The sequence below is a fragment of the Talpa europaea genome (genome assembly GCF_964194135.1).
Source record: "Talpa europaea genome assembly, chromosome: 10".
NCBI classification, from domain to species: Eukaryota; Metazoa; Chordata; class Mammalia; order Eulipotyphla; family Talpidae; genus Talpa; species Talpa europaea.
Window position 1 is genome coordinate 63,798,269 of NC_140077.1, and position 10,659 is coordinate 63,808,927.

The 10,659-nt window shown below is 47.6% G+C and overlaps 1 protein-coding gene across 2 annotated transcripts in view; it reads right to left on the bottom strand.

Moving 5' to 3' along the window:
• Nucleotides 1-10,415, bottom strand: part of SMARCB1 (SWI/SNF related BAF chromatin remodeling complex subunit B1) — a gene marked incomplete at its 5' end in the record, with an annotated part of 37,490 nt that extends 27,075 nt beyond the window's left edge. The window contains 4 exons of one of the 2 annotated variants that reach the window (XM_084245810.1): nucleotides 1,141-1,278; nucleotides 4,547-4,676; nucleotides 6,357-6,468; nucleotides 10,323-10,415. In XM_084245810.1, the coding sequence (XP_084101936.1) occupies nucleotides 1,141-1,278; nucleotides 4,547-4,676; nucleotides 6,357-6,468; nucleotides 10,323-10,415 (473 nt within the window). Of the gene's footprint in view, nucleotides 1-1,140; nucleotides 1,279-4,546; nucleotides 4,677-6,329; nucleotides 6,469-10,322 lie in introns of both variants that reach the window. The other variant, XM_084245809.1, reaches the window with a different exon arrangement.
• Between the last annotated feature and the right edge of the window lie 244 nt (nucleotides 10,416-10,659).

Genomic DNA, 10,659 nt, shown 5'->3' on the forward strand with positions numbered 1-10,659 from the left:
TGCTGAGGGAGCAGCCAACGCACTAAAGGCAGATCTGATGATGGGGGGCAGACCAGGGACAATGGGAAGCTACTGAGCTGACAGTTCTCAGGAATCCACCTCCACCCTGAGGGAGTCTCAGAGGACTCTGAGCAAGGCAGTTGCATGGTCATGTGTGTAGTTTCAGAAGTTAAAGAGGAAGACACCAGAGAGAGGTGAAGAGGGGGGTGAGTGAGGAGGGTGTTGAAAAGCAGAGGAAACTTAAGGGCATCTGCAGAGAATATGGAGACTGAGAACTGCTCTCAGAGAGCTTGGGGAAAAGATGACACAAAAAGAAGGAAAGAAACCACACACATGCCAACACAAATGCTCCAGAAAACATGAATAGATACTGGAGGATGCCATTTATTGGGGAGGCCAGTTTACAGAGATAAACAGAACGGGAGCTTAAAAAAATGCCCCCTCCCCAAAACTATCTACATCCTAATCCCTAGAACCTATGATAGTTACTTGCAATGACCACCAGCTCAAAAGGGGACTTCACAGAGGTGATAAGTTAAGGATTTTGAGAAATTATCCAGTGGGCCCTAAATTATATCAAAAGCGTCCTTATAAGAGACAGAGGGAGATTTCATATACACAAAGGAAAAGACAGTGTGACCTCAGAGGCGGAGACTGGAGTGAGATGGCCACAAGCAAGGGAATGCTGGCAGCCACGAGAAGCTGGAAGAGGCAGGAAAGGAATACCCCCAGAGCCACAGGAGGGAGTGTGGCCTGGCTAATACCTTGCCTTTGGCCCAAGGGATCTCTTGGCCTCTAGAACTGTGAGAATAAACTTGTGTTGTTTTAAGGCACCCAGTTTGTGGTGACTTGAGCCACTGCTAACACAGCAGGAATCATCTGCATTTGAAAGTGAGAGAGAAAAGGTCTGAGGAATGTGCCACCAGGAACCTCACATGAAGCACTGGGGAAAAGAGTGCCGTAAATCTAAAGCAAGCAGAGTGAGAGGGGCTGAAACAAGTGGACATAAAGGGAAAAGTGTCATGAAAGAGGCACATTTAGGGGAACAGAAGCTCAAAGCAGAGTGTTTTTCTCAGTAGGAAGAAAGTTAAACTGTTGGAGTACTAAGGTGGAAGCAGGGAGAGGATGAGGCATGCTCACCAGAGAGGGAAGGTCCTCTTCTTGTCCCGACCCATGCGGTTCCTGTTGATGGTCGTGGAGCAAGGCACAGCATCCAGATGGTGGGAACTGTTGGGCAGGGTGGGCACCCATTGACTGTTCCTCTTGGCTTTCTGTTCCCTGTCGAGACATGGGAAATCCCCCCCCCCCCATATTCAGTTTAGGAGCCCAGTGCAGCCCACGAAGCATCATGCTCACTAGATGTCCATGTGTTCCTGCCAGGCTCCTAGTACCTTTGAGGACTCACTGTACCCTAGACTCTGCAAGGGCCTATTCCCCAGGCTCCTGCTGGTAACCAATTAGAGGCACTTGAGCTAGGGAAAGCATGCAGAAGTTGTCCAGATGTGGCAAAGCAGCCTGCAACCCAGTGTATGAACCATAAGGTAAGACAGTAAGTGACAGGTATGGCTCCAGAGAAGCACTATCCCTTCTGCAAGGAAGGAGAAGAAGCTTTAAACACTGAGTTGGGGCTCAAGGGATAGAGGGAAGGGGGTGGCATTGTAGAAGGATCACAGGAGACAGCAAGAGGAGGCATGGGTAGCTTGTGGTATCAACTAGTGCTGGAGACGTAAGGCAGACACAGAGCTAGCACTCTCCCTGGGAAACAGACCACACTTGGCAGGAGGCTAAGAGCTTCCAGGCATTTAGATTAGGGAGAGACAGGATTAGACTGTTATTTTAAATGTGTGGGCCAATTTGAGACTACTGAGCAATGCTTTAGCCTCCAGCTTTCCACAGACCAGTAGAGGTAGAAAGATATACTGGTAAAAACTTTCTAGAAAATGATACTCAAAGTAACTTAAGTAACCGATGTCCCACAAAGGACTCACTGTTCACTCTGAATTACAAGGTGCTTTCACTACTAGCAAAATACCAAAAGCTGCTTAACACTGAGGCTCTAACACTGGATCTGACAGATCAGAGGGCTCCAGTTCCCACTCTGTTCTTTGTGCCCCTTTATCATCTGTGGGCATCCTCCCTACTGAAGGTGTGCAGGACTTATCATTATATCCCCGAACCTGTACCAAGTCTCCCTTAATAACTTTTGCCACAGTTCAGAAAACATGGTGACACTACTTGATACCACTTAAGTCCCCCTGAGGAGGGTCAGAGGCATGGCTGGCAGCCCTTCTTCTCTTCACAGTATGCTGGAGGGCAGAGGTTTTATGACCAACCTTTACTTTATATACACCAGGAACAACAGTGGACAGAACCTGCTGGAGCAGCAAGACCCAGGTCCCCAACAAAGCTTTTCTAAGCTGATGGTTTCTAATTCTAGCTGCAGATTTACTTAAAGAACAGACTCTCAAGCAGAAAATTCCTGAGTCCCTTCAAGTGACAAGTCCCTTCCCTCCCTTCCTTCAAGTGACTCCTCTTTGGGGAGCGTCCAAGAATATGGATTCATCTCAATTTCCACAGGCATTACCAAAGTGGCTGGACCTGTATTTGGGAACCTCTGGTTCAGACTACCAACTCTTTTCTGATGGGCTCTCCTCCTGAAGTCTGTACTGAGGTCACCCCTCATCCCAAAAGTCCAACCCTATCTAGTAGCAATCTCTCTCATTTCCAGGTCTGGGCTGCTTTGTCACCCTTCTGCCTGGTAGCCGTCTCAAGTAGAAAACACAAGTCATGTCTCAGACACCGTAAGTGTGAAGACACAGCCATACAGAATCTGAAAAGTTGAGCCACTTAATTCAACCTTCCATCCACTGCAAGGAGGTTTGGCCTGAGAGGTTTGGACCCCTCCAGTCCTCTGTGCAATCTGTTCAGTGATGGGGAGCAGAGGGACCAGTCCCCCTATGGGGCTGACCGGGCAGTCAGAAGGTGCTTTCTGAGCATGGAGCCCATCAAAGTGGCTTCCCTGGAACTTGTCCTCTACCCCCATAGTTCTGACCTCCACAGTAATGAGATTCTATTCCCTCAGCTGTTTCTCATATGACACTATCATCAAGTAAGTGTTTACCACTCCATAAAAGGTTCCTGCTGACATGTGCAGACTTGAAAGACCCATGCATATGTACATAATTTCCTCCCGCCACTTCCCTGGGAAAGTCTAGCCATGGGGGAAGGGGGGAAGATGAAGAATCTGCAGAGCACACATTCAACTGGCCAGGTTGGATGCATGCCACTTTGGGGGTTGGGAGATTATAAAAACAATCTAACAGCAAATTTGAAAGAAAATCTTGAAGAAATCATTTTCCATAACCACATCACTCTGAACAATAAGCCTTTCCCCCTCTAGTACCCCAGGGTTTTGTGCACATGTTTTCTAGAGCGCTAAAAGTATAATGTAGGTATTCTGCACATCTCATGCATGTGAATCGGGTTTTGAGCTGCTACGAGTTACATCTTAGTCCATGAGGTGGTTGCATCTTTACTCTCTCTGTCCCTAAGCCTGGGAGCTCAGGTGGTTCCATAGTTTCCATTATTATTCACAATGCTACCAAGAACACCTTCTGCACGAATAGGTTTTTTTTGCTGTTGGTATTTTATTTTATTTTTTTAAAGATTTATTTATTTATGCATAAAAGAACTGGGTACAGGCCAGAGGTGTGGGGGGTGAGAGGATTCACCAGAGACAGAGTAGGGAACAGAACAGACGGATTAACTGAAATACACTGCTGAGGGGAGCAGTGGGCGAGTCAGGAGAGGTCTGCTGCACCATGTGGGTAGCTCCCTGGCTGGGGATAGAACTCATGCTGCAGTGGCTGCAGCTAGCTTCACAGGTTGTGTCTTAACCCCTTGCACCACCAGGGAGGCCCATTGTTGTTGGTATTTAAAATTATTTTTGTGGGACAAATTCCCTGGGGTAAAATTTAAGGACTAGAGAGCAACAAGAGCAAAATAATACCAGGATGCTTTACAAAAGCCCAAGCCCCCCAGCAGACATGAGACAGCCAGCGCTATCATGCTGTTATCCATGCTTTCTGTCTCTAGGTACTTATTTTTTTACTTTGGATGTTTACAATTACACATTGCTCCCTATGTTTGTGTACTCCTTGTCCTTCTAGTGCAGACTACCCTTTGCCTATTTATTGGGGTATTCAAGTTTTTCTTACATATCTGAATGAATAGACTCTTCATATAACATTAGCAACTTCCCAAATACTTGTTTGTTACTATCAATATTCTTGTAAAGGTTTATACATCTAAATCTATTTGTGTTTCTTTTGTGAGTTTTTCTAGGTCACTACATTTTCTGACAGATGAGTCCCACTTTCAGAGCATTCCTAATGATTCTTCAAAACCGAGGACTTAGCTTATATTTCTAAGAAATTTCAAAGAATCAGAAGAAACTTAGAAACCTGGGTAAGATGATTTGTAAGTACAATGTAACCCTAACCATTTCTGGAGTATGAGAAAAATCCCCTGGCCAGAAGGGCATTACCTGAGGTAGGTGGGGGGCTCCGTGCTGATGGACACAGCCTTGTACTTCTCATCATTGCCATCCAGAATCTCTTCCACTTCTGAAGCTTTTAACAGAGTGACGCTGGTAGCCAAGGTTGTGTATCCATGATCTGTAACCAGAGACACTGCTGTCGTCACCCTGCTGGTAGGGCAGCCAACAGCAGCAGCCAACAGATGCAGCACATCAAGGTCCTCACATGCGGGAGGTGGGAAAAGCAGGTGTCAACCTAACTACTGCTGAATGCTGGCCTCTTCCAAAAGGCAGTCTGGGCTGAGCACTTGATTTAGAGGTCCTACTGGATAAACACTTGCTTAGGACTGACATGGACTAATTTGTCCCAGGGACACTGGCTCCAGGCGCAGAGTAGATGCATAGGGGAGCAGCAGCCACAGTGCAGCATGGGCCCACAGGGCTTTTCAGGGGACAAGGAAGGCTCCAGAGTAATAGCACCAGTGGGAAGAGGTCTGACACCCACTGCAATCCATGATTACAAAGCAAAGTGAAGAGATGGAATGAAAGATGAGATACTTTTCTTTTAAAACAAGAGCCCAGAGAGTTGGAAAGAGCTGCTGCACACCAAAACACCGAACTTGAATTCCTGGCCTGGGCCAGTCAACACAAGCTTTCTGGGAAGCAAGACAGATTCGAGGCAACTCAACCCATAGCTCTTCTAGCGAACCTTGGTCAAGAGCTGCTACCTGTCTGCGCGTCCAGCCTGGCTTCTCCTAGAGAAACAAATCGGTTATGGGGAAGGTTTCTCCAAAGCACGAGGAGTCACCATGGCTCAGTTAAGGCTTGCAGAGAGGAAAGCAAAGCTAGAAACTCACTGCGTTAGTGACTGGTGCTCCACAGGGGAGGCAGAGGGAGGATAAAAAGACTTTTTTAAGCAAGTGAGTTAAAATGTTATAGCAGCGGATAAAAAGCTCCGGCTCCTGCATTAAAAGAACCACTACTTTTCCCACAATGACAAGACCACAGCAACACCTAAAGACACAATCAAACAGAAAGGACTGCAGAGAGCACACAAGTGCGCACACACATGTACAGTGCTTCACAATGGGTCTTCGCCCAGGCCTGGGGCAGCTCTCTACAAGGCGCCACCGGTAAGTGGGAAGAAGCTTTGTTCCTGCCAAATGTTACACTGCATCCAAATCCAAGTATCCGCTAAGACTCTGCCAACAGAGCCCTGAGAAAGCGTGAAAAGCATCCTCTCGCCCTACACAGAGCTGCCACAGCCGAAGCACACTAGTGTTTCTAACGTTGGGGAACTCACAGAGCAAGCCCCAGGTATACCTCAGACACAAGGAGAGGGGACATGCACATGAACTCTAGCACACTGGCAGCCAGAATGAAGTGCTATGGGATGGATATCTATGGTAACCAAGCAGTGAAAGCCCCAGAGGGGAGTGGGAGCTGGGGTCACCACCCGCCACTAGGGTTGCATGGAGGGTGACTATGGCAACACACCCACGGCAGATGGCAGAGCATCACAGCATTCCTAAAACGTTTTGAGACCACCATGTCTTCATAGCACCCGCCACTGTCCCTGCCCCGCCCCCTTCATGCCCTCTGGCCCTACTGACAGAGGACCCCCAAAGGCCACTTGAGCCATAGGGTGGGCTGGGGGCAACCTTGCCCCTATGATGCTGTTTTCCACACTAAGGTCAGGGCTGCTGAAGACACTCTGGAGTGAAAACGTTTTATCTTCATGACATAAGCGAGTGGTTTTGAAACAGGTTTACAAACCCTCGTGAAGACGCACCCTTAGTGTTAGGTTTTGTTTTTTTACCATGTGACGATGCAACTATTTTCTTCCTCTCCTCCACAGTGGCTAGTCGCCTCCAGAGTGAGGGGTATCTCTTGTACAGAGAACCTCGGAACATACGGAGGTAGTTTCCCACCTATGAGTAAAGCAAGAAGGCTCATTATGAGGGTCATGTCTCTAGGTGAAGGGAAGGGTCCTGGTGCAGAGGTTCCAGTGGATCAAATAACAAATGGGTCTCCATAAAATCACATTCTGCTGACATCAAGGGTTCAACAGCAGTGCACATCTGGCCCACATCTGCCCCTCTAGGCGTGGGTAATAACATCTGCATCCTGATGATAAGACCAAGTTTCTACAAGGCCTGACTAGACACACGTGAAGCAGGACCCCAAGAGTTCACTGAGAAGCTCGTGGGGATTGACTCTGGACCTAAGGATCTCTGGCACTTTCCAGAAATTTAAGGCCTCTTTGACTTTCTTTTATCTTAAGAACATGACTTTGATATTTTTACGAGGTAATAAACACCAAAAAGGTCTTTTAATTTTAGACAGATGCAGGGTAATTTCCCCCATGGCCCCTGTTGCTTTGTTTAGTAACAAAACCTCAACCAGGAATACCAAAGGAATTTTCCAAAGAGTTTAAAAAGCACTTATCAGCAATTACCAGACAGCTACATAAATCATTACTGCGCCAAAAAATAGCTTTTGTTTGTACCAAATACTCAAAGTATGACTTCCTTAATGAAAAGACATGTAGTGCTAAAGTTTTTCTAAGGCAATCCCGCTGTCTCACTGACCTTTCAAAAACGGTCACATTTTTGAGTCAAATTCCAGGGGACAACTAGTGGAATGGCCTCCAGAGTCTGGCTCTGTGATAGGGAATCACTTCTCTTTTAGATCTCTTTACGCATCTGTTAAATACTCAGCAACCTTAAACTTTAGCTCACAAAGGATTGCTTCTATTATTTTTCCTATTTACCTACCCAGCACAGTGTATTTGTTAAAAAGTATGTTTCTCCATTTTTCATGCATCAAAGAGTTATACGATGGACAATCCAAGTTGCTGAACAATATGAGAAGAGCGGCCACAGCAAGGCATTTATGCACCACACAGCACAGACCTCTCTGCATTATTTGGCTCTAGTGTTGTTAACATCCAAGAGTAGTTTCCATTAGATTTCTAAGAGGCTGACGATAATGCCTCCCCATTACTACTTCATGAGTAGAGAAGGGCTCCAGGACTCCTGGACCCTTCTCCAAGACCCCTTCAGAACTTAGGAGACCAGGGCTCAACTTCCTGGGTTTTCCCTGAACCAGTCTTTGCCCTCTCTGGACCCAGTTTCCCAAAATTAAAAGGAAGGTGTAGAATCTAAGACTCTGGCTTGGTGAGCAAAGCTACCTACAGATGGCAGAACAGTGACACACAGATTGCAACTATCAGACACCCCCACACGTGTGGTATGGAGGTGCTGGGTGTGTTCCTATAACCAGCCTCCCTCTCTAAATACTGTGCCTGTTTTCCAAGGAGAAGGGGCCATCTCCTCAATGCTGTCCCTGGGACAACTGCATATCAACTGACAGAATTCAACTGTGAACCCTTCCCAGATCTCCTAAGATCTGACAATTCTTAAGCCAGTCTCGAATAGCAAACCACCCTCTCCCACCTCAGTCACTACAGACTGGGTCTCAGGATAATTGTTCTCATTTAATAGGGCTTTGCAGTTAGCTTTTTAGAGTCTAGAATGTGTCATACGGATGAACTCAGAGAGACGATGGAGTCTAAAAATCTCTTATGCACATGAGAAAAGTAACATAGAGACAATGCAGGACTGGATGCAGACCTCCTGATATTCCTCCCACCTGGCTATATGCTTCCTTCAATTTGCTCCACCTGTAATACGGTGATTCCCCAGGAAAGGGGGAGGTTCCAGGTTTCCTGCCCCACCCAAAAGGAGGATGGAGCTGAGCAGGGAGGAGAAGAAGCTGCAGAGGAAATGAGGAAGAAAGGAAGCAGGCCAGAAGGAGACCTGGAGGAGGCACATGGAGCTGAGAGACACGTGAAGAAAAAGCGCTTGCCTTTTGGTCATGGTCTGGTTAAAACAGATGTGGGTGAGAGACCAGTGGGGAAGTGACAATGGCAGTTTTTGTCTTGCTTTTGATTTTGCTCTTTTCCTCTGAGACTTGTCTGGTTATTTCTGATCCTTTTCTGTGGGTCCCCACTGGAAGATGCTTTAGACCCGTGGCAGGTTTTGGGGCCTTGCTCTGGGCCAATCCTGCTTGGGTGGACTTTTACCCATGAAGGGACAGGTAACTTTGGGTGCTTGATTTAGAAACTATATTCTTTGCCTTTCCTGTATTATTTTCTAATTGTATTAAAGTTCCTTCCCATTAAAATCTCATGTTTTATGTTGATGTGGTGGATAGCAGAACCTATTTAGAGCAGGCAGGTTTGGGGGATCTGGAGTGCCTCTTTCCCTGCCTTGTAACAGATTTGGTCCCTCTCCCTGCCCTGTAACACACCTAATAAGTGAAAACTTTTCAAAAGTATCGCTCACTCAGCATCAAGGCCAAACTGACAACTTTCCCTATTCATTAGGTCAGGTAAAGTTATTTTTAAAGAATCTACTTAACACCACATACTGAAACTCAACTGCCTTTTGTTCCAACTGACTGATGAGAATCAATGTGAGCAAAGGCAGATGGACAAGCACTGATTCTATTTCCCCAGCACAGCTATCTATGAACAAACATTTATGTGATAATGTGAAAAACTGATTGCACCCTACCCTCTATGTTTTATAAATTGGTGAAAAGTAAAACACTAAAGCTCTAATGCTACTGGTCTTATAACTTAATACAAGTAAGATAAATCAGGAATCACAGGGTGCCCTGAAAGCCTCAGATCACATGAGGTTTAAGTCATTCACGCTATATTCAACCATGACAAAACACACACACACACACACAAATTGTAAAAAGAGGAATGGAATGTTGGTGTATGATACTGAAAATTGCTATATGGAGAAGCTACCTTGGTGTTTTGTAACTGCTTTAGATGCCCAGGATTTGGCACTTACCTTGTTACATGAGTGAGACTTTACTGGTTGGTATGTGTACAAACTATTTGCATGCCCACAATTCAAAAAAACGAATTTACCCTGGCTAGTGACTGCCTTTAGACCAAAATGAGTTAATCTGCAGCTACCTGAGAAAACATAATATACTTAGTACAAACTCCCTCTTAAGAACCATTGTCAGCCATCCACTGATTCAACAAAGTGCTGCCACTTCTAGTTAAGGGTTAAAATCTTTAGGACCTTTCCCTGGTAATAATTCAAAGTCAGTTCAAGATCTCCAAAGTTAACCGCTTCTGAATTGCTGATAGATCTAGCTGGGAGAGGGGAGCTTTATCCACCAAAAAGCAAGCTTTATCTCCCCCCAACCTGCTTCCTCACTGGCAAACAAAGGTCAAAACACCCCCTGCCCAGCTCAAAGGCAACGAACACAACTGGAAGTAACTCCCCTCCCACCCACCTCCACCCCCTCCCCCACCCCCACCCCCCCTCCGCCAAGTCCCAAGTTTCCAACCGGCAATTTCAGGATCACAGAAGTAGCAAAGGGGGCAGAGAGAATGTGAAATGCTAATTTACCCCTGAGCGCCCCAGGGGCTAACCTAAATATTCCGTTTCTCTGCGGCTAGCTGGAGTTGTACGAACTCATCGTGGAACCAGCGGCCCCTCGGGAAGCCCTAGGCCCAGGGCGGGGTGCAACCGCGACCAATTGACAGATCTTGGTGAAGCAGAGAAATAAACACAGATATGGAGGTGCGCGGGGCGGGCCTTCCAGGCCACGCCCCCACGAGGCCGAGCCCGGTTAGCGCGGTACGCGCGCTCCCGCTGCGATGAATGGAGACGCGCTTTCCCGGCGCGCACCCGCCCCGAGGCTCCCGTGGGGACGGGGCCGGGAAGGGCGAGGACGCGCCGCGGGCTACCTCAGAGCCGATCATGTAGAACTCGCCGTCGTCCTCCAGCTGGAACTTGACGGGTTTCTGCCCGAAGGTCTTGCTCAACGCCATCATCATCATTGCGGCGGTAGAGGCAGGCGGCCGAGGCCGGGCTATGAGGGGGTGGTAGGACTGAGGCAGCGTCGGGGCACGTGGAGCCGAGGGGAGCCGGGGCCGGGAGGCAAAGGCGAGCCAGATCAGGTGCTCGCGCTACCGCCGGCCTGTGTAGCTGCTGCCGCCGCCGACGACCAGGCCGCCCTCAGTGCGCTTGCGCGGGCGTTGACGCTGACGCGCGCGCCGCCGTCACCCAACAAAAGACCGGGGC